At 44.8% G+C, this 23,462-nt stretch overlaps 1 protein-coding gene across 7 annotated transcripts in view; it reads left to right on the top strand.

The window, feature by feature from the left end:
- Positions 1-190: 190 nt before the first annotated feature.
- Positions 191-23,462, top strand: part of GOLGA2 (golgin A2) — a 28,701-nt gene continuing 5,429 nt past the window's right edge. The window contains exons 1-22 of one of the 7 annotated variants that reach the window (XM_075905864.2): positions 191-491; positions 3,694-3,816; positions 4,171-4,251; positions 10,199-10,333; positions 10,944-10,987; positions 11,148-11,211; positions 11,709-11,768; positions 12,217-12,297; positions 14,083-14,121; positions 15,486-15,548; positions 15,971-16,064; positions 16,721-16,827; positions 17,419-17,477; positions 17,684-17,825; positions 18,490-18,579; positions 18,737-18,844; positions 18,959-19,046; positions 20,176-20,522; positions 21,766-21,879; positions 22,312-22,536; positions 22,778-22,877; positions 23,270-23,355. In XM_075905864.2, the coding sequence (XP_075761979.2) occupies positions 444-491; positions 3,694-3,816; positions 4,171-4,251; positions 10,199-10,333; positions 10,944-10,987; positions 11,148-11,211; positions 11,709-11,768; positions 12,217-12,297; positions 14,083-14,121; positions 15,486-15,548; positions 15,971-16,064; positions 16,721-16,827; positions 17,419-17,477; positions 17,684-17,825; positions 18,490-18,579; positions 18,737-18,844; positions 18,959-19,046; positions 20,176-20,522; positions 21,766-21,879; positions 22,312-22,536; positions 22,778-22,877; positions 23,270-23,355 (2,298 nt within the window). In that variant the 5' untranslated portion in view covers positions 191-443. The remainder of the gene's footprint in view (positions 492-3,693; positions 3,817-4,170; positions 4,252-10,198; positions 10,334-10,943; positions 10,988-11,147; positions 11,212-11,708; positions 11,769-12,216; positions 12,298-14,082; positions 14,122-15,485; positions 15,549-15,970; positions 16,065-16,720; positions 16,828-17,418; positions 17,478-17,683; positions 17,826-18,489; positions 18,580-18,736; positions 18,845-18,958; positions 19,047-20,175; positions 20,523-21,765; positions 21,880-22,311; positions 22,537-22,777; positions 22,878-23,269; positions 23,356-23,462) is intronic. The other 6 variants (XM_075905866.2, XM_075905868.2, XM_075905869.2 and 3 more) reach the window with 6 other exon arrangements.

A 23,462-nucleotide genomic window follows, 5' to 3' on the forward strand; every position in this document is an offset into this window, starting at 1 on the left:
AGGCGAGTAAGGAGAGAATGCTGAGGGAGTGAGGGTGGGTGACAAGGGGAGGTCCACTGATGCAGTGTGGGACAGCAGGGGGAGCAGTGGGGCAGGGAGATGTAGCAATGCTGGAAGGGCAGTGGGGGACAAGGCGGATGCTAGGACACATTGGGGGAGGAAGAGGAGCTGTCAATGCTGGAGGGGTGGGGGTAAGAGGGGGGCTAGGTGCTCGAGGAGATGGTGAGACAAGGCAGCTGGCACTGGGAATGTCTAAGCCCTGGGTGGAAGGGGCAGGGGCGGGGCAATTCTGACGGGAAGGCAGGAACAGACGCCCGCCTTAGCGGGGCACGCGCAGCAGGGCGCAGCCAACCTCCCTCCGGCCCGCGTGGGGTCGGGCGGGCGGAGTCTCCCTGGCTCTTCCCAGCCCTACCGGGCTGACGTGGCTCGGTCCCGGCTCGGACATGGCGGACGGCAGCAGGCAGATCAAACTGGCCGCGGCCAAGAAGAAGGTAACGATCCGGGAGTGGGGGGGGCAGGCCCGGCGGCACAGACCCTTCCCCCCGCAGGCCTGTGAGGGAGACCCCGGGCTACCCCGCCCAGCTCCCACGGAAGGAGGAGGCGGCGACGACGACGGCGGCCCAGCTTGTGGGTCCCCAGCCAGTCTGCCCCCCACTCGGTCGGGGGAGCGGCCTAGCTACTGTCTGTCCCCGCGGCCTGTAAGGGCCAGCAGGCCCCAGCTCCCCCACGGCCCTCCTCGAGTGACCCCGCCCGTTCCGCAGGGAAAAGAAGGCCCCGGCCGGAGGCCTGTCCTGGAAGGGATCCCCCGGGTCTCTCCGAAGGAAGCGGCGGCGGCCCCCTTTAGCTCTGTCGGGCCCAGGCCTGCCCGCCCCGCACTCTGCCACCCTCTAGTCTGAGCGCTGCGCCGTGCGCGGGGGAGCTGGTGCGAGCCCTGCGCCCGGGCAGAGTCCCCGCAGTAGCAGTGGTGTTACCCGGTGCTCGCAGGTCCGTGCTGGGTGGGCCGGGCTAACGGGCTTGTAGCAGGTTTGTTTGTGTGATGCCGTGAGGAAGGTAGGATCTTGTGTGATCTTGGCCATAGGGATCGCCCCCCCCCCCTTCATTCGCAACCTGCCCAGAACCACGGGGAGCTGATGCCTCCAGAGGGTTGAGTGCTTTGGGGCCCTCCTTAAGCCTCTTCAGGTGTGCTAACATTTCAGAGGTATTTGTCTAGCAGTAACACCTTCACTGTAAATCCTGTAAGGCAAATATGGTTTTAGAGCATATGTTCAGAAACCCAGACAAAATTGGGCTTGTTAAGATACAGTATGGCCTGAGTTCACTGTTGGTTTGCTCTCTTTTATTGATGCAATCATTACAAACACAATTTATTGCTGATCTGTCACAGTGGGATGCATCTGTGTGTTGAAGTCAAGCAAATGGGTCATTGTCCTGGAATAGCTCTGCCTTCCATTTTGAAATATGCCTTTTAGGTAATGGCTTAAACTTATAATGTAAATAATGCTCTATCCATACTAGAATCAGAGTGGTGTTCTTACAGACCCTGGAACCTAGCCTTGCCAGAGTGACCAGGGATATTTTGTCTGAAGTGTACATTATATGAATAAATTATAGGTACTTGGTGTGAAAGTGGTAGTCTACATATTGCTGTTGATTATCATTATTCTCCAGGTATGGGAGCAATTATTCACCAAGGACAAATGCAAAGTACTCCACTTAGGAAGGAACAATTAGTTGCACACATACAAAATGGGAAATGACTGCTTAGGAAGGAGTACCATGGAAAGGGATCTGGAGGTTTTAGTGGACCACAAGCTAAATGAGAGTCAGCTGTGTGATACTGTTACAAAAACAAACATAATTCTGGAATGTATTAACAGGGGTGTAGTAAGCAAGACATAAGAAAAAATTCTCCCACTCTACTCTGCGCTGATTAGGCCCCAACTGAACTATTGTGTCCATTCCTGGAGGTCACATTTTAGGAAAGGTGGACATATTGGAGAATGTCCAGAGAAGAGCAACACAAATGATTAAAGATTTAGAAAATATGACTTATAAGGGAAGATTAAAAGGACTGGATTTGTTTAGTCTGGAAAAGAGAAGACTGAGAGGGGACATAGCAGCTTTCCAGCATCTAGAAGGTTGTTACAGAGAAGAGGGGGGAAATATTCTCCTTAACTCCTGGTAAGACAAGAAGCAGTAGGCTTCAATTGCAGCATAGGAGGTTTAAGTTGGACATTAGGAAAAACTTCCTAAACTGTCAGGGTGGTTAAGCCCTAGCATAAATTGCTTATAGAGGTTGTGGAATATTTAAGAGCAGGTTAGACAAACACCTGTCAGGGATAGTCTAGATGGTGCTCGGTCCTGCCATGAGTGCAGGGAACTGAATTTAATGATCTCTTGAAGCGCCTTCAAATTATATTATTCTACGATTACTCAGGCTGGATTTATTCCATTTCAGACTAGGGATGTGAATGTGTACTCATGTACAGTTAACCAGTGAGCCTGGGCAGCAGCTGAAGGGAAGGGGAGAGGTGGGAACCAAGAGCTGGTGCAGGGGGGAACCAGTTTTTAAGCCTGCTCCCACTTGCAGTAGCGTGGGGGGAGCTTGCTCCCATGGAGCTGCCTCTCCTCCCCCAGGGGGACGGTGACGGGACAATACTCCCTACAAGCTCCCGCCTCCCCTCCAGCCTGTAAATGTGTAACTGCTCAAAATTTCAGCAGTTAGGCATGTATTTTTATAAACATGTATTTCAGACAGAAGTCTTTAAAGTCTTATACTGTTCTCTTGTTCCTGTGAAGTATCAGATATAGGTTCTATTTATATATTGTTTTCATCCACTTGCCTCAGCAATGCTTAAGGATGGTTGACATTCAGTTTGTGACCTGGCTTTTAACAACAAATGGCCACCCAGTAAGTGTCATATCGAATCATGTTAAAGATGGATTTTGTAGAGCAAAGCTAGAATATGATCTTTTAAAATCCAATTAATAACTGCTATTTTAAGTCCTTTGTAGAAAGGGCCATGGATACAAACAACATAGTTGTTCATCCTACTGTTCAATACAGGATTATTCTCTCCAATACTTGTTCAAGCAAGTTATCTCTGAGACCTTCATCACCTCTTTTTGGGAGCCTGTTACACAAGCTATTAAATGTCACTATTTGGTTTTCTCTTCCCCCATCCTGATATTCAGGTTAAATGATCCGTTTCTTAATTTCAACCCATTTCTAAAACCCTGCAAATCTGCAAATATCTGTTTTATATCTGCAGGTATCCACATCTGCAGATATGGATATGGATATCCTTGGCTTATTTTTTGATGCAGATACAAATTTTGTATCCACGCAGAGCACTGCCCATTACCATTAGTCATAGTTTTAATACCTCTCTAAATTATCTCTCTTCATCCTTGTTCAGAGCCATCAGAAATTTGTAGATGGTTATCACATTCTTCTCTCTGAACCCTTTCATTGTTGTGTAGGCAAGCTGTGTTTACTCATATATTTTAGACTTTCATCCAGTGCTTCTAGTCCTGTAATCGTTTTACATTTCTATGAACTCCCTCTGAGATGTATAGTTTCTCTTATATTAATACTTACTTTGACTGTTATCCTATGGCCCTATGTTTTGACATCAGAGACATGTAAGTTTTAATCAGTTAAGATTTCAGGTTTTTCCTCCTTTTTCTCAGTTGAAGGAATATCAGCAGAAGAATAGCCCTGGAGCAACAGCATCAGCCAAGAAGAAACGAAAAAGTAAAGATGGAAGTAGACCTGAGACTCCAACAAATGATGACAAAAAGTCTCCAGAGAATGTGAGTAGATTCTTTCCTTACTCCAGATTGATTGTCTCTTTTCTGTCTAGTTCTACCAGCTTTGTTTCTGCAGCTGAGGGATAATTTTGACAATGTAGTATGTGAAGGAGAGCATAGTGCTAGTGTTTAGAACAGAAATTATTTGATATTGCATGATGGAGTCTGGTAACGCATACCAATATGTGGCCTTAAGAGCATATGCTGGAAATGGCCAGTGTTGATATATTGAGACTTATTTTGGTAAAGAGATAGTTAATGTGAATTTCTTTGGCTACAGCAACCCTTTGATCAATATTTTCACTCTGTCCTTTTCTGAGCCATTTCTCTTTTCCCCTTTTCTTTCACCTCCTTTAGATTCAGAACATTCTGAAGGTGCTGGTGTCAGACCTTAACCGATCCAATGGGGTAGCCATACCCCCATTGGACAAGAGGAAGGTGAGGCAGTGTTCAGAATCCATCTGACTAGCTTGCTACCCATATTGTATGCTTCAGAGTCTATTTAAACTGGCTTTGATTTTTGGATGGACCTTCATTCTGACATATTTGTTGTCAGTTGATTCAGTTTTGTTATGTTGTTGTTAACATTAAGCTATTTTGAATGTGCTTTTTTGTTCTTATGTTTCCCTTGGATTTGTGTCATATTTAAAACGTGAAGTGAGACGTGCCAAGGATTTTCCTGTATGATGTGGCTGCAAGATCAGCTGCTTTGGGATTATGTCAGGAATCCTGGGTGTGGTGGTGTGCAACAGACTGACTGTAGAGACACCCAACCATTCCCTTTCCTACCCAGTGTGTTTCCAGGGAGATAAAGCATGGGGGCATAATAGCATTGTTCAAACTGGAATACAAGCGGGATGGGTTAGTTTCTTAGCCCATAATCTTCTTGTTTACTCATCATTGTTTTATGTACAAGTACCACATTTCTGAAAGGCATGTTCTTGCTTATCTTTAATCAACCAGTTGTCCTGAGTAAGCTGTGTAGTTTTTCCAGCCAACTCATTTTGTGACAGGTGGTGATACTTGCACATATGATGCAGTCTGGCAAGTAACATGGCTTTAAATATATCTAGGCAAGGAAGTCAGACATACTTTATATTAAGTAGTTACATGCTGTAGTACGGAAGTAGTCAGTTGGTGAAGTGGGGGCTACCAGATGCATCTGAACAGTCTGCAAAATCTTTTTATTTACTGATTATTATTGTGGTGTGAATGTTTATCTGGAATCTGGGCCTTGATTATGCGTTGACAAAGAAATTTTGACCCTGACAAAAAATAGACTACCATCTGCTAGAGCAGGCCTGGGCAAAATATAGCCCGTGGGCCATACTTGCCTGTCAAGCCACCGGTTCCAGCCTGTGGACGCTGCGGGGAGTCCCAGGCAGCGTCCCCACTTGCCTCGCCCCACTCCACGCTGCTCAGAAATGCAGCTGTGGGGCAATTTTTCTTTAAAAACTATGAATCCGGAGGAGAGGGAAAAGCTTTAGGAGCTGTTTCTGTCCCCAGCACAATCCCATTGACCGGTTTCTTGCCTGTTTCAATAACAGGCAGCCATGAAGCACAAGGGGCTCCAGAGCACATGGCTGCAGCCTGGGCAACAGTGGGGCAGGCAGGGAAACTGATTCAGAAACTGCTGTTGGCTGGTAAATCTCCTGGCAAATAAGCCTACCTCTGGCACCCAAGTCCCTCCCTTCCCTAACTCTCTGCCCACCATTCCTGCCCCCTACTCCGCATGCCCAAATCCTCTGCTCCCCTCCTGTATCCATATACCCTTCTAGATCTGGCACCCCAATCTCCTGCCCCAGATCACAGTCCCCTCCTGCCCTAGCTCACAACCCAAATCCCTGCACCCCCTCCTGTACCCCAATTCCCTGTCCTAGGTCACAATCCACCCCCTCCATACCAGTCCAGTACCCCAGGTCACACCTGCCACCTCCACCCAAACTCTCTCCCTTACCCCAAGCTCCCTTCTGCACTCAACCTCCATCCCAGACCTTGCACCTCTTCCATTAATATCATGGAAGAGTGCAGCCCTCTACCACTTTCCAAATTCTTGGAGTGGCCCTATCAAAAATGATTGCCTATCCATCTGCTAGAGCGTCTTTGTATTCCTTCTGTTCCTGAGAATGCAGGGACAAGGAAGATTTCAACAAGCAATAAGAGACAAGTGTATAAGAACAAACTTACGAGTCTTTCATTTTCAGTGTATTTCATTATAAAAAATTCCATTTGTTAAAGTTGTGATAAAACTTAGAATACTCAACATAAAACCTCATGTGCCTTTTAACTTTATGCTATTGTGTCTACAAAAGGCTCCATCTTAATTTTTAAAATCAGTTTCTCACCAAATTAACTATTATGATGCAGGCCCTACCAAATTCACACCCGTGAAAAATGGGTCATGGACTGGGAAATCTGATCTCCCCTCATGAATTCTGGTCTTTTTTGTGCTTTTACCCTATACCAGGGTAATCAGCTATTATTTTGTCAAGATCCAGGCTCCAGAGAACAACATATTATAATTTCTGTTATTTTATTAAGTGAATAAAAAGATTTCAGGGTTTGATCAAAAGCATCTGGCAGTTGGGATTTGACCTATGATCTACCTATTGACTTCCCCTGCCTTATACTCTATAGATTATATGGGGAGATCAGTGTTTCTCAAATCATGGCTCTTGACCCATAAGGGAATTGCAGGGCATTTATAAGTATATTTTAGGGGAGTTGTGGCATTGCCACCCTTCTACACTGCCTTCAGAGCTGGGCAGCCAGAGAGTGGTGACTGTTATCCGGGTACCCAGTTTTGAAGGCAGTGCTCCATTAGAATAACTGAAGTGAAGTAAAGGTGGCAATACCACATCATGTGATCCTTACTTTTGTTTTGCTGCTGCTGATGGCTCTCTAACTCTGAAGGCAGCACCACCTCCAGCAGCAGCACAGAAGTAATGGTAGCAGTATCGCAACCCCCTCCTCCACAACCTTGTGACCCTCCCAAAGATCTTTTATGGGTCAAGACCCCTACAATTACAACACATTAACATTTCAGATTTAATTAGCTGAAATAATGTAATTTTATGAATTTTAAAATCATATGACTGAAATTGACTAAACTGGGCCAGTAGGGTTCTAATTATGATACTTGTAAGGATGTTAGCATGTAATCATTTACATAATTAACTGATAAGCTCAGGCTTATTGGTTAATCCTAACTGTTACACACAGACCTTACTACCTCTGATATAGAGGCAGCAAGTGGTGAGGAGGTGGATGCAAGCTCCCACAGAGCTGCCTTCTTCCTCCCCTTGTCACCCCATGGCCAGGTTGGAACCAGTACACATAGGAAACCAGCTTTCAAGCTGTCTTTCCATGTGTGCTGGCTCCTGTGGAGCCACCTCCCTCCTCCCCCAAGGCCTCCCACAGAGGCAGCAGTGTGGGAAGGTGGGTTGTGGGTTCTGCTGGTGCTTCAGTCCCTACTGGTTAACTGTAATCTGTAAGTCTCATCTGTTAAGGGTGATGTTTACTGGTTATCCATTCATGTGAATGTAATTTAAATTTAAAGTTAGGGATGTTAGCATATAGGCATTTAAATAATTAAAAGCTGGCTCTCTATGAACACCGGGTCTATGGAGGGCCCCACACTGTATCAGAGGTAGCATCGCGGGAGTGGGGAAGCAGGCACGAGCAGCTTCTGTCCATGGGGAGCTCAGTGCCCGCCCTCCCCCGAACAGGGACTGCTGCTGTGGAGTAGCCTCTGTCTGTGATGGGCCTGGGCTTGCTGTGGACAGAGGCTGCTCCATGGAGGCTGTATCAGAGGCAGCAGCAGCAGCATGGGGCGTCAGGCAGGAGCCAGTCTGCACAGGGAACAAATTTTTAAACCCATTCCTCTCATGGACCAGCTCCGCTGGCCATCCCATGCTGCTGCTTCTGATACAGAGGCAGCAGCACGGGGTGGCAGGGGACTCTTTGGGAGTGGAGCTGGGGAGTATTTTAGTGTAACTACTAAAAATTGTTGTGGCTATGTGATATCTGACATCTCTAATTCAGATTAATGCCTGGGCATATCTGAGAAAGCAATTAGTTGTCTGTTACATTGATGGTTTTCAGTCTTCAAATGAAGGCCAGACCTATGCTTAGCTGTTGTGAAGGTGGAGAAATGACTCCTTCATTTGTCTTGATGTCCTGAGTGCTTCTCTTACCACCTTTTCCGTGGAGAGAGATGTTTTGATCTGCATAACTATTTAGATTTTCTTGGAGCTGTGGATTGTTATGCCCAGGATCTTCAAGAGCAACTTGAAAATTAGCATTTTAGCCTCTAATGAAAGAGAATTTCTGTTCCCAGTAGGGATGTTAGTTTAATCAATTAACGGCCTAACTGATAAGTTGATGCTTATCAGTTAATGGTATCAGTTAAACTCAACCGGCTTCTGGGGAGGTGGCTTTGCTGTGGCAGGGCCATGAAACCTCCTCCCCAGGAGGGGGACAGGCAGGAGCTGATGGCCCTGCTCTGGGGGAGGAGGCTTCGCTGTGGGTTCTGCAGTATAAAGCTTAGCAATGCATGTAACCCCTCAGATTTTTATTGGTTACATGGTTACTATATTACACTATTTTTAACATCTCTAATTCCCAGTTGTCTTGCTTATAGAACTCCTAAGTCTGAGAAATGCTGTCTGAACACTCATTTGATGCTTATAGGCAGAAAAGCTGAATGCTGGCAGCTGAGCTAATGCTGCCATTAGTGTCTTAACACAGCCAGTCAAATCCGTCCTGCCGCCGCCACTGTAGCTTTCTGGTTGTGTGGTAGGCAGAGAAGCTGACAAAACAGGAACCCTGGAAAAAAAGCAAATGGATCCTAGAATGTATGAGGCTGGGTAGAGTTATTAGGTTTTTATTCAGAGTTAAGAATTTCACAACAGTTTAACTTTTTGAATGAATATTTTGGTATTTCTAACATTCTGCTCACAAATTAGCTCTCATGCTGCTTTCTTCTCAAACTCATTCTCAGAAAAGGAACTTTATCACTGTTATTGGTACCTTATATTGATTACATCTTTGAGCATGGTGCACTAGACCTACCCTGAAAAACTAATACACACAATTAACTTCAAATACTGCATTGGGGTAGAGGAGGATTCCATCTGTCCTCTTTGTAGTCTTTGTTGGTGAGTCCCTGAACTAATATCAGGGTAAAATAATCTGAGATTGGGAAGACTGAGGGATATGTTAAGTTTTGTTAGAAGTATTAAGTATGTTGAAGTCTGACAGCATGAGCCAGTACTGCTAAAAAAAAAAAAAATGAAAAATTAGTATTGAATTCTCAGCCATATAGCTCAGTGATATTATTAGTTTCATCAAGTCTATGTCCTATACCTTGGTGTTTGTAGTATTCCGGAGAAGTGCTACTTAAGGAAATAGGAGGCACATCCAAGCGGTCAAAAATGAGGAAGAGAAGAGAAATATTTCAACTTCTCTCTAAGCATCCAGGAAGGAGGTGGCTGGAATAAGAGAGAAGACTATAGAATGTAGTTGTAGAGAACCACCGAATGCTTGTGGGGTTTGACATGTCATTGCATTACAACATTTGCTTTGTATTGTCTGTGTGTGGTGGTTGATTGTGACTTGGCAATGTAATGACACAGTTTGCAACAGGATGCCAGAACATTATACCACGAAAGCTTATGCTCCAACACTTTGGTTAGTCTATAAGGTGCCACAGGACTTCTTGCTGCTTTTGCAGATTCAGACTAACACGGCTACCCCTCTGATACTTGAGAAGATTATACTGGAACTTTGTGGCTCTCTAGGACTACTTGTTCTGCAGGATTGAAGATAGATATTGGGGATTTCAGAAAGGAGCGTGGGGAGTAATACTTGAGTCAAAGTATCCCAGTTCTTGAGTGGTCACTAACCCATTTTGTTCCATTTGTACTCTTTGACTAGTGTTCTCTCCAGAAACAGTCTGAATGTGGTGCTTTGCAAAGCAGAGACCATAAATATGGCATTGCCCTATGTTTAGTCTACTGTAGTTCCCTTGCAGTAAATATACCAGAACTGACATTTTCACATGCAGATTTACAGTCTGGCAAAATTACTGCCCCTCATTAAGGAGGAGAGCTGGATAAATTCTGGATAAAGGACCCCCACAAACCGGAGACAAGGATAATAGGCGACATTGTTTATTATTCAGTGAAGAAAAATAGGTTGCTGGATTGATCAGGTTTGCTCTGGGGAGAACACAGTTTTTTGCTAGTACACATGTCTGTACTTGACCAGTGTTCACTTGGCATGTTTTGTGCATGGAGATCACATGGGTATTGTATTCACGTGTCTATCTGTGTCCCTTCCTCCTGCATGTAGATTGTAATCCTTGTGCTATATTTTGTGACAGGCATGCTTTGACACTGATGTTGCTGCTCATAATGCTGAACAGCTTGCTGCTGATGTCCCCGTGTTATCTAACAGCAACAGTTTACCTAGCTCTGGCTCTGTCATGCCTGGCCCTGGTAACATGCCACTGTCGCAGGTTTGTGAGCATTTGCATCCTGAATACTACTAATGATGCCTTTTTATTTTAAGCTGAAATGTTTTGCTAGCACAGGTTTTCTAAACAAGTGTAAAATTCTCTCCTCTCCACTCAGTCTTGGTCCAGCCGTGAGCAAACTAACTTTCATACCATGTAAAGATCTTTAGGATGCACATGCTTATCCATCCTACCTTACTCATTTCCCTTTCTATGTCTCAGGGAGCATCCTTAGGAAAAGAAGAGTCTCCTCCAATAGGAGTGTAACCTTCCTTTCTTTACAAAATGTTTAAGAATTAAATTGAAACTTTTTCTAATAAGGCAAATTGTTTGTGATATTGAGGAACTGTTGAGGGCCTTGACTGACCTACTCTCATGTTCATCGGATAAATATTATATAAGTCCTTTGTGACATGAGGCGTCTCAAAATTATTAGAAATTATCCACGATCTAGACCTGGCCTGTGTTGTGCTTTCAGAAATAAGTTCACATTTGGAAGTACTGCGGTAATGAAAAATACTATGTAGTGCAAGTTCTAGGGGGTGTTTGAGTGTACCTGTGGGGTGTGTTTCTCTCTGTTATAGTCATGCGATTCTTATGTTTTGCCCCACAGGTACAAGATGCAGATGATCCTAAAAATGCCTTGGATGGAAATAGGTGTGTCCTTTGTTTAATAAAAAGTGCCTGTAACAAGGTCCTAAAGGGGCCAATAAGTTGACTTTGCTTGTAGAAATTACCTTCTGCGCTGTCCAGTCCTGGGCAGTTCCATGAATAAACCCACCTCCTAAAGGAATGCATTGTCTTTTTCCATTCTCAGGTCCATCTCATCTACAGAGAGTCTCCGCCAGCTGTCCGAGCAGCTCAATGGCTTAGTTTCTCAGGTACCATTTTATTCCATTTGATAACGTTTTTAAAACTGAAAGCTGGGAGTGAGGGAGGGGTTAAGTAGCTAGCCCAATAATTTTATTTTTAATCCCAGAGTCATTTGCAGCAATCCCACTAAACAATAAGACATTTGAACATTGAAAAGCAGAAACCATTGTTTAAGGAATGTGAAACTTAGTGGGAAGAAAACCGGATCGAGATGCTCTCTTGATTCAGCAGCAGTAAATCTGTGGTACATGGTCTCTCTCTTTCACCTAAGATGCATTCTGTATATGCTGTGAGCAAAGGTCAACATATTTAGCATAACTTTAACCAGAAAAGTATGTATGGTCACACACCCCCCCCCTCCCCCCCAGTTGATAGATTTCAAGTGAAAGGCACTGTATAAGTATTGTACTGTTGGGGGTCTGTTTGTACATCTTCTGCTATTTTATATTGCATTTGTGCCCTTGGGATATAAAATTTAGTTACTCTTTCTGACTCTTCTTTGTAGTCCACTTCCTATGTGAATGGGGAAAGTGCTGTCTCTTCTACAAATATGAAGGAGATGGAGGTAAGAACTCAATTTCTGATTCCATCATTCACTTAGATAATTTCACTGCTGATTGCCCAATGGGAATGTCAGTGATTGTTGTATTGAATCTGTTCAGTAAAAACAGTGTGGTTTATAACTGACAGTGAAGCTATGCCCAACATTTGAAGCTAGACATCTGTGGTAGGTCTACTCTTGAATGCTGGAGCTATGAGTGCAGCCGCTACTCCCAGTTAGTGTCTTTAGATGGGCCCAGTTAGTGTCTTTAGATGGGAGTGAAGCCTTTAGTGGAATGTGGCTAGAACATCTTGCCATCCAGCCTATATTAGTTAAAAGTGGAGTGTATTTGGGGGACTCGTACTAGATCAAAACTGTGATATTAATTTATTTTCTGTACTTTAATTATTGCCTTTTTTCCCCTTCTCTTCTGCCCCCCTTCCTTCTCCTCTTGTCTGCATGCGCCCATCAGACACGTTACCAGGAGCTGGCAGTAGCCCTAGATTCCAGCAATCTAACTAACAAACAGCTCAGTACAAAGGTAGAGGAATTGGTAAGAAACAATCCAGCCAACCAGTTTGACATTGTCCTTGCTGCTCCTCCATGCTCTCTGGGTGTCTGTGAGATAATGGGTTTGTTTACAGTGCCACAAGGGAAGTGGTTCTCCCTGCATTATATGGAGAACAAAATGGATTTTATGGAAATATCTATTAAGTGGGTAAAAAGTCAAAAGATGACTCCTGAATTTGCTAACTTGTCTGAGGCATATGATATATAGTCATGGGATTTTAGGTAACCATACTTTGCCCTGGGTGATTAACGAGACAAGATAAAGCAACTAAACTGGGCCTGGTCTGCAACCAGTGAATTCCGTGGGAGCAGGAGCAAGTTCAGTGGGAGCAACATTAAAATCCGTGTTTTCTCCAGCGGATCTTGCTGTTCTAGTTTTGCCTGCAGAATAGGAGTAATGGGAGTAATGAATGAGCGCAGGGTCTGATGTCTGATCATCTTCTCTGAATCTGTGGCACTGTGAATGAATCGTCCCATAGCCTGCATGAAAGTTGCTGCTGCTTTTCAGCCTGTTGCTTTAACACAGCAAGAAACACAACTGCAAAGGATTGGTTTCAGTTTAAAAAGTGCCTTGCTTGGTTTGAAATGCTTTTCTCCCTATTTCATTCCTCCCCATTTTCCTTCCTGCACTTCAGGGCTCTCCTCAATGCATCCCACTACCCCTTTTGTTTTGCTGCATTGCTTTTCCCTTGTATTAGTTTTTCTTTTGTAGTATTGAGGCTGGGCAGCATTGGCACCTGATATCAGAATAGTGTCTACCAGCGACTGTCCCTGCTTGCCTGCTTCCACACAGGCATGTGAAGCGGTCTCTTTCCTGGAATTACACAAGGCCTATGCTGCACTCCTGGGTTTGCACTTACCCACTGGTTCTGTTAGGATCAAAGCCTTCAATATATTATCCTTTTCCACACAATCACCTTCCTAAAACACATCATGAACAGGATGATGTACACAACCTAGGCAAAGCTGATTTCAATAACTCCGGTGAAGAAGATAGTCACTCGCTATTGATAGCGAATAGGAACATTGCTCAACAGTTCATAGTTTTATGGATGTCTCGTGGCTGCTAGTACTGTATTATAGTGATATGGAATCTCTGCTCACTTTGTTTCTGTCCTATGCACATGCACCCAGAACCTAGCACAGTGTTTGTTTGTTTTTTCATTAAGCCTCCAACCACCTCTCTAGTGAGTTTAGAACAGATTGGGACAGTATTGTGTATATGCTGGCTCTTTCTCAACATTTTGTTCTTCGTCCTCTCATCTGATCCACATGGGTAGTGGACCCCTGTGCATTGGCAGAGCCACACTGACTTAAATGGGGTTCCCACATGGTAAAAAGTGGTTCTTTTTATAGGATTCTGATATGTCATTAATGTGATATAGTATCAAGTGCTACACTGATAAATTTGCATCCTACATTTGAATGTGTTTAACAGGAATGGTACTAAGATCAAATATAAGCATGTTGGATTTTATTACCTCAGCAGTTTTAGTGTGAAATGGGGATGTTCTGTCAAAGAATGAAGGACATACACTGAGCTAGCTAATACAGGTTCCCACGTGCTGTGACCCCAGAATCTGTTGTTCTAATGGTTGAAACATCCTGTCTTTGTAGAAAATGCCTAAAAGATTTAACAGAACACGAGTTTGCAATAGCTAGCCATGTGTGTCTTGTGTCTTTGGTTAAGATTAAAGACAGATTTACTGATCTCATCAATAAGAAAGTTATTGTTAGTACTGATGCATTAATTTTATTCTTTCTGCAGAAACAGCAGAACCAAGAGGCTATGAATCAGCTGGAGAAGGTAAAATGCTGGGAAATCTTTCTGCTCTTCATCCTGTTAGATTAGAACTCTAACACACAGATTTCCTTAGGCAAACATAATTAGCTGGCATAGCTGACATACTGGCAAAGCCAAAACGAAAAGTGCCCGTTCTAACACGCTGCAATTACGTGTATGTGTGAGTGTAGGATTAAATCCCTCTTTAAATGTAATATATTGTTTAAGCTTCTCCTTACTGTTATCATCATAATAGAATCATAGAGATTAGAAGAGACTGCAACGCTCCTCTAGTCTAATTCCCCGTTAACATATTTTAAAGGAGAGACAACCCTTACCTTGAATAGGTGTCTTTTTATATGAAAAGTTACCAGCATCTATTGGTAACTGATGCTCTTTCTATTAACTTGCACCTTATTTTTCCTCTCCAAGACAACATTAACAAAAGATCGTATTTATTCCTAACTAAAGTTCTTATTACTAAGAAACATTGTCAGGTAGCTTAGGCCCAGAATGGAGATTTGTCCTTTTTTATTTATTTATTTATTTTTTTAAACAAAATCTTATAATTTTTTTATTTAATTTCAAAACGATCAAGTGAAAATGGTTATATTCAGATTTAAACATTCCCCTATCATTTGCAATCTAGACGCTGCAGCATTGTGCTATTGTGTGAGAACCTCAAAGTAAAAGAGCCTAATTTATTTTTATTACCCACGCTGAGCAAAGTACAAAACATAAATACAAAGTTTAATTGTTGAACTGCAAATTTAGGTCTTTAAAATTCCCTGTGTCAGTTGGATGATATTATTACCACAAGAAACCTAGGTTATAATTCATTCATTCTCTCTCTCTCTCTCGTGGGATGACAGAGTGATGTCATCATATCATTCTGCATTCTGCCTGCCTCCTCCATCCTCCCCTTTCTCCCAGTGCTTGGGAGCTGGGGCTTCCACATTGTGGCCTTCCTCCTCCTCCCACCCTGGGTCTTGTGGGGGGAGCTGGGGCTGGCGAGGCCTTGGCCCACTTCCCCCCCACCCCCTCTCTCAGCAGCTGGGGCATGAGCGTGGGACAGCCCATTTCACCCCGGTAGCTAGGGGGGAGAATTCAGGGTCTGGTGATGCCACAGCTCAGACTCTCTCCCCTTTGCAGTCATGGGAAGAGAGCCAGGGCTGGGCTGGCCTCAGGCCAGCGATTGGTGTGGTGGAGGGGGCAGGCCAGGCTGTTATGCCTTGGCCTGGCCCTCCCCAGCAGCCAGGGTGCAGAGCCAGGGCTGCCTACCATCAGAGAGAGGGGGTGTTGATGAGCAGGGAGTGCAGCCCCCTAGTATCTTATTTTTAAAAACATCCCTTTAAAAATTGTTTTATGTGCATTGTTTCTTTACGTAGGAAAAGAAGGGGTTTGAACAGAAGTTTGCAAAGGAGCAAGGAGCTTTGAGGGAGCAGCTACAGGTAAGAGAGGACTTTTCCATTTCAGTCATGTCATCATCTGATCCTCACTTAGTTTTTTCTGGACTTCCTAACACTAGGATGTTCTTCCTCTGAAATCCATGTATTCATCCAGCCATTCAGAAAGGGTATTTGGTCAACAACGCTGTAGACTCATCCTGTGGATGTATAAACAATCAAGTCCTGATGAAGTGGGTCTTTGCCCACGAAAGCTTATGCTCCAATAAATCTATTAGTCTATAAGGTGCCACAGGACTTCTCGTTGTTTATGCAGATTCAGACTAACACGGCTACCCTCTGATACTTGTCACCTATGGATGTAAGTTAATCTTTCTGCTTTTAGTGAATTATCATTTGGTGTCTTCTGTGGATATGTAGTTCCAAGCATGGGGAGTCTTATGCTGAGTTCTTTTCTTTTCCCAAAGGTTCATATCCAGACTATTGGAATTCTAGTCTCTGAAAAATCTGAATTGCAGACAGCATTGGCACATACGCAACAAGCTGCCCGGCAGAAAGCAGGTAGATTGAGCATTCAACTGAGGTTGTTCGAACTAATCAAGGATCTTGACTCATAGGCACTGAATTCATTGGCAGGCTGCCTGTAAAATTCACTGACTTCTTAATGATAAATATTTGGCACAATTATTATTTCTGTCATCCAAGCTATCCCCCAAATCAGAGTACATTGATTCCAGAAGAATTGAGGGTTTTTTGTATGTTGCTGAAGCCCTGTTACGAATGTTAAATACAGGGTGCTTATCCAGACTGTTACTTTTTTACTGTCCTGTTGGCTGCTTCTTGCTGAATACCTCAGCTTTCAGGGGAAGGTACATTTTCATGGGTGTTTCATTCTTAGCTGAATTCTGTGTTATAAAAGTAATAATAAGCACGTAGTGCTTTTTTATCTGCAGAGAAAGAGGGTATCATCCCCATTTTACAGATGAGGAAGCTGAGGCACAGAGAAGTTAATTTGTTCAAGGTGACACTAAAGCCAGAGACCGAAGAGAACTCAGCTCTGTTGACTTCCAAATCTCTCTTCACTGTGCCACTCTCTTCACTTCCTTAAAGGGAGGGAGAGTTTTAAGAGTTTGTTGGCTGAGTAGAAAGTGTTGTTCAGCCAGTTCTGTAAAACTGTGTGCAGCAGTGCCCCACCTAAATCTGTTTTGACTTGTCAGGAGAAGCTGAAGACCTTACTACCCGGTTACAGTCATCTCGCCAGAGGATATCTGAGCTGGAACGCACTCTATCTTCCATCTCTACACAGCAGAAACAGTTGGAGAAAGTGAGACACCCCTTCATTTACGCTTAGGAAAAAACACATGTCAATCCTTCACTAAACTGCTGCATCCTTTGCGGTACCATTTTTGAGAAGAGGGAAGTATAGGCCCTGTAACCAAAGTTCCATACTCTTAATCATCAAGGCAGACTTTTCAGTTTTTGCAGCTACTAATCTTTGGTCACAGCTTCTGTCTTCAGATCTGGCACCTTGCTTGATCTGTTTTGCCAGATCCAATTAACGAAAGCCCAGCCATGACCTCTGCCCAGTAGCTTCTCCATCAAAGAGACATTTTAGTATTGATGCTAATCCAGAAACTTGCAACGCAATCTCATGGCTAGTTAATGTCAGTTTTGAAGACTGGGCAGATGAATTCCTGGCACATTTGTTAGGTTAGCAGTTTGATGTGGTGACAGGCTTAGGTCTAGTGCTGGCTGGCTGTAGCCTGATACAAGGTTCTAGCCATAGTAGTGCTGTGAATGAGGGCTTGGTCTTAGTTTCACATTAGCTGATCTGCAGAAGGCTGAGAATAGTTGGTTTTAAGCTTTCCTTGGTGAAAGTATGGAGTTGATTCATGTATGTTTCCTCTTTCTCTAGCATAATAGAGAGGTCGTGAAGGAGCGAGACAGTCTGAAACTGGATTTGTACAAACAAAGGTCAGTCCTATTCTGTATGCTGCACGTTCAATTCTGTTGACCTCTGTGACAGCTGCCCCCAAGCTGAAACTACAAGATGCCTCTTTTAGTGCACAGCCTGTCCTCCTTCCAGCCTCCAAAAGGACCAGTTTGTAAACTTACCTCATGAGTAACAAAGAACCAGGGGTAAAATTAAGGATTATTGCTAATTTCCTTCTTTCTCCTAGCAAAGGCAGTGAGGAGCTCAAGCAGCAGAACTCAGAACTGTTGGAGAAACTGCACTCCCTGGTCTCTGAGAACTCGGCCATGAAACTGGATGTGGAGGATTTGCATAAGAAACTGGAAATGGCTGAACTGATGATTCAGCAGGTGATTGCAATATTATTGGGAGGTGGATGTAAGGGTAGGTCTTGTTCTAAATGTGGGAAAGGAGATTGTAGGTCAAAAAAGAATTGACCATTGGGTGGCTTTTACCCAATACCATCTACCAAGCGTCATTCAGTGCTTCACAAGAGACAACTTCTTAGTGAACTTCATCAAGGTTTATGAAATTTGGGAGCCTATTTTAAAGAGGTACTTGGTGTGGTGATTGTAAAGATACCATGACATCCCATGGATTGGACTCACGTCTTGGTTTCGTAGCGTTTTTTAAGGCCAAAAGGGTCCATTCAGTCATCTAGTCTGACATCCAATACAACATAGGCCAGAGAACATTATCTGGTTACTGTTGTATTAGACAGTGTTGTTTCTGGAAGATATACTTCAGTCAAAGTTTGGAAAGAGGAGCTGCCCAATAATATACTAGCTGCTTCATAGAGTAGATAGGTTTATTGCATAGGGCAGAGCCACCATGTTGTCCTGTTCTAAATAGTCACTCATCTCAAGCCATCATTTTTTAATATAAAATTGTACTGAACTAGAACAAAGAGAAATTACCACATGGATATTTCACAGGTTGCAATAAAAAAGAAGAGACGTAAAAGAAGGTCAGAATTCCGGCATTTGCCATAACTTATTTGATTTTTCCTGGCAGTTTTCAAGTCAGTCAGGGATTCTGGATGCAAACCAGCAGTTGCAGATGGCATTGGAAGAGCGGGTGAACTTGGAAACACAGATTACTCAGGTAAAAGAGCATGTGGAATATGTTGAGGATCTATATTGCAGCTTTTGTTGGGAAACTTGACTGGCAGTGCTAAACAGTGTGAGACTACCAATACTGGTCTCCTCCAGCTGTACTCTTTGAGCAATAATGCTCCAGTTTCCTCTGTCGTCCTGGGCAGCTGTCAGAGTCGCTTCGCCAGCTCCAGGTTGAAAGGGATCAGTATGTGGAGAAGCTGAAAGAGGAGGGCAGTATCTGGCAGCAGCGCGTACAGCAGCTGTCTGAGCAGGTGAAAACAGCAACATTTTTTCTGGTGTATGTGGAGGTGGTGGTGTTAATGATACTGAGGAGCTGGGAAAGCTGACTTTACTGGTTTGACTTCTCCCTTTCTGGAACCAAATAGATTCATACACTGATGGAGGAAAGGGAGAAGAATGTGACCCAGATTCAAGAACTGGAAGCCAGTGTTGCTGAGCTGCTAAGCAAGTCAGGTAGGCTTAGTCAGAGCTTGGCATTGTGGGGCACTAACAGGCTGAAGCAAGGCTTCCATCCCATTATGTAGAACTTTTGCATAGCAGGAGCAATAGGTTTGGAATCCCCAAACTGGAAGGACTAGTAAGAAACTTATTGGCCTAGTGTCTGTCAAGCAAGACCTTTCAAACCATCACCCAGCCATCTCTGTTTGGTTTGATCCACTTGACCAAACCTCCAGCTCCCATGGTCCAGTGACGAGGAAAGAGACCTCTGGTTCATTTAGGCTGTTCCTAACACCCAGCTAGGTGGAGAAAAGCTTCTGAGTGGGTAACCGAGGGAGCTAGCAGCACACCACCGCAAGCTGTGGCCTTTCTCCTCTCATTCTGGAATGCATTAACAGGAGTGTTGTGAGCAAGACACGAGAAGTCATTCTTCTGCTCTACTCTGCACTGATTAGGCCTCATTTGGAGTATTGTGTCCAGTTCTGGGCACCACATTTCAAGAAGGATGTGGAGAAATTGGAGAAGGTCTAGAGAAGAGCAACAAAAATTATTAAAGCTCTAAAAACCATGAGCTATGAGGCAAAGCTGAAGGAATTGGGCTTGTTTAATTTGGAAGAGAGAAGACTGAGAGGGGACATGCTAGCTGATTTCAAGTATCTAAAATGGTGTCACAGGGAGGAGGGGGGGGGAAATTGTTCTCTTTGGCCTCTGAGGATAGGACAAGAAGCAGTGGGCTTACAAGGGAGGTTTAGGTTGGACGTTAGGAAAAACTTTTTACCTGTCAGGGTGGTTAAGCACTAGAATAAATTGCCTAGGAAGTTTGTGGAATCCCCATCACTGGAGATATTTAAGAGCAGGCTGGATAGACATCTATCAGGGATGACCTACTTGGTGCTGCCATGAGGGCAGGCAACTGGACTTGATGATCACTCAAGTTCCCTTCCAGTTCTAGTGTTCTATGATTCTTCTCTTCCTAGGAACAATCTGCTCCCAGAGGGAGAAGGGTTGAATAGTGCTGTCAGTGACACCCCCGCTAGATGGAGGAGTTGAATGTTGTGTTGGCTGAGGGAAGGGTTTTGTACTTCTAACCTATTGTCAGTGGTGCAGCCCTCTGACCCAGCTGATTGTGATTCCATTTCCTCAGCAGCTAAGCTTAATGACAGTGAGCCTGCTGTGCCAGAAGGGCCTACGGAGGCTGAGCTGAGCCTGCAGGAAGCGGTCCAGAGGCTGCAGCAAGAGAAGGAAGAGCTTCATGGGCAATACCAGGCCCAGGTACGGGATAACGAGCAGTTGAGCCACCTCAACCAGGAGCAGGAGGAGCGGCTGTTGGAGCTTGAGAAGACTGTTCAGCGCTATAGTGAGGAGTCTGTGGACAGACAGCAGATCCTGGAGAACATGCAGAGTGACAAGGCCACCATCAGCCGAGCTCTCAGCCAAAATCGGGAGCTAAAGGAGCAGCTGGCTGAGCTGCAGAATGGGTTTGTCAAACTGGTATGTCTCTCTTGGACATGTAGTCTTTGAACTACTGGGTACAGCATTAAGAGTGACGCTAACCTCCTGGCAGAAGCATTGCCTTTATCTTGCTCTTTGGTGTTTTGTTGTTGCAGCTCTAGTATTAGACCTTAATGTGATGGCAGATCCCCTGCAATGTTTCTCACTCCCTAGTGAGCTTCTGGGGGAGTCACCCAATAGCTCTGCTTGTCCTAAGGGAGTTGTCTTCTTTCCTTCTCTTGTACCTCCACCCCAACTCCACTGCTTTCTCTACTTTGGTGTTTCTCCTGGCTCTATGGCTTTAATGGGCCAGTTGTTTGTCCCCATATTTGCATGCCTCTCACCCATGAGGAGGTTCTTCCCAGCTTCTTTCACCTCTTCCATTGCTGTCAGCTCCCCAGAATCTTCTTCTGGATTCTGCAGTCTTTGACCTCCATGTCCTTGTATTCTCCCTCTAGCTACCTGCTCTCTTCAGTCCATTCTGAACTCCTCCTTTTGTCTCCTCACTTCCTTCACTTTCACTCCCCAAGCACAAGGGGGCACAAGAGGCGGTGTCATGTGCCAAAAATGGCACCACCTCTCTTCTGAGCCCCATGCTGTTGTTCCCTCACTGTCTTGGTCAAGCTCTTATCCCTGTTTTGTGTTCCTCTGTCTGAATTGGATTGACTGTTCAGGGCAGGGTTCTTGGGCCAAATACAGCAATTCCCTTCTGTTTTAAAGAGAACCATACCATTTTATGCTATCCATTGACTGGATTTGTCAAAAGCTATGTACGTTTATGGTACTTGATGATTTGGGGCAGTTTCCTGATGTGATGTAGTGGGGGTGCTGTCTGCTCTGTAACCTGGGGTCCCCCTGTGCTGTGATGTGGGATTCCCACTGACTCATCCAAATGTGTACTAACCCAGACCCCGAGGAGGTAACAGGGGATTCCCAGGGGGAGAGACAAAGGGAGAGAGGCAGAGGCTTGGGAGGGGGAGAGAAGTTGCTGTTTGGAAAACATGAAGGGAACAGCCTGAGCTCAGGGGTTAGGGGTGATGGACCCCTAACCCAAGGGGTCTGAGGCATCCTGGCTCTGGCTTCTGAAACCACATCATGTCTAGGCTGTGCTGTACCCTGAAGAAGCAATAAACCCTCTATTCTACTGGCTGGTGGAATCTGTTCTTGCTGCTACGGGGTGCAGGATTTGGGGGGAACCCTGACTCGGTGTCACATCTGATACAAGGGCTCTGCATCATTTCAGACAAATGAGAACATGGAGGTGGCAAGCGCCTTACAGTCGGAGCAGCATGTGAAGAAGGAATTGGCCAAGAAGATTGGTCAGCTACAGGAGAAGCTGGCTGAGCTCAAAGAGACGGTAATGTACTGCAGTGCAGCAGCAAGGTGAACTAGGTTTCAGGTTCTGAAGTAGGAAAGGCTTTGATGTAAAGGTGGAGATTGTTCATTTTCACACCAGACAGGGAGCCAGTCTTTGCCATGTACCTTATCTGCATCCTGTTGTGGATGTCTGGCATTTTGGGCTAGTCACAGTTACGGGGAAGTGCTCTTCTGGCTCATTCAAGGGGTGATACTGGTAATTGTTACCTAGCTGGAGCAAGAAACGATCTGGTGCTAACTGCCACGTTTTACAGGAGAATCAGAGGCTGCCTTATTTCCCTTGTGAAAAGTAGGGTGGTGTTGTATGGTTTGTGCTCTGAGAAGATGAGGCTGTATAGGGGAATATAGCATCTTATCTTCAACTGTGTGTAGAGCTAGAGCTTTTGGTGATGGGCTGATCTTACTCTGACAGGTGGAACTGAAAACGCAGGAGGCACAGAGCCTGCAGGAGCAGCGGGATCAGTACTATGGGCACTTGCAGCAGTATACTGTGGCATATCAGCATCTGGCCACGGAGAAAGAGGAGCTGCACAAACAGTACTTGCTTCAGACACAGCTCATGGATCGTCTGCAGCATGAAGAAGTGCAAGGCAAAGTGACAGTGGAGATGCACCTGAAGGAGCTGCAGCAGACCAAGGTAAAGGGATTGGCTAGTGTTGAAGGATACTGCAGGACTCTGTCGTTTTGTTGTCCTTTCTGCATTACCCAGAGTGGGTTGCAAGGCTTTCTGCATTACAGACAGGGATAATGGCTTGTGGCCAAACCATACCACATTTCTTGTTGCTGGTGAAAATATAAGTCATCTAATTTAGTTGGTGCAGGTCTCAAGTGTGTGGGGGCCATCCAACCTCTCCAATGACTTCCTGCTTTTCTTACAGGAAAGCCTGGCAGCTGTATCCAAAGAAAACAGAGAGTTGCAAGCCCAAATCAGTGAATTAGCAGCAGAGTTTGACAACAGAGCATTGCATCAAGTGGAAGGTAATGTTATTCCATCTTTAGGTGGACGCTTGAGCTGCACTAGACAGTCTAGGGCAGGGGTGGGAAACCTAAGGCCTGGGTGCTGGATGCAGTCCCCAGCTTGCCTGGATCTGGCCCCCCACCCAGCATTGAGGAGCCTGTGCTGGCACTCTAGCCCCCACCATCCTCCAGTGGGGCTGGAGCACACAATCTACTAGCCTGGGACCCCCTAGGCTCTGGTGTGCGAGGGGGATATGGATGATGTCTTTCTCCTTCTCAGCTGGGGGCCACATCAGTGAGAGTTTGATTTTGGTTTTTTTGCTTCTCACTTGTGTGTGGCCTCCGACCCAAAAAGAGTTTCCCAGCCCTGGTCTAGGGTTACAGATCCTTTGTATGCCTCTTTCCTCCTATAGGAGACGAAGTGGAGAACGAAAAGATGGTAGAAGAAACTGAATCTTCACTCATGATCCCAGAGGACTTTGAAAACCGTGAAGAAATGGTGAGTCCATAGTAAGAGGCAAGCTTCTTCCAATTACACGTAAGTGTAAAGAGGGCAAGTCTCACTCCACTAGCAGGGAGACTGTGCATATAATTGTCATCTGCCAA

This window comes from Pelodiscus sinensis, chromosome 23 (genome assembly GCF_052426305.1).
Source record: "Pelodiscus sinensis isolate ZL-2025 chromosome 23, ASM5242630v1, whole genome shotgun sequence".
Classification (NCBI taxonomy): domain Eukaryota; kingdom Metazoa; phylum Chordata; order Testudines; family Trionychidae; genus Pelodiscus; species Pelodiscus sinensis.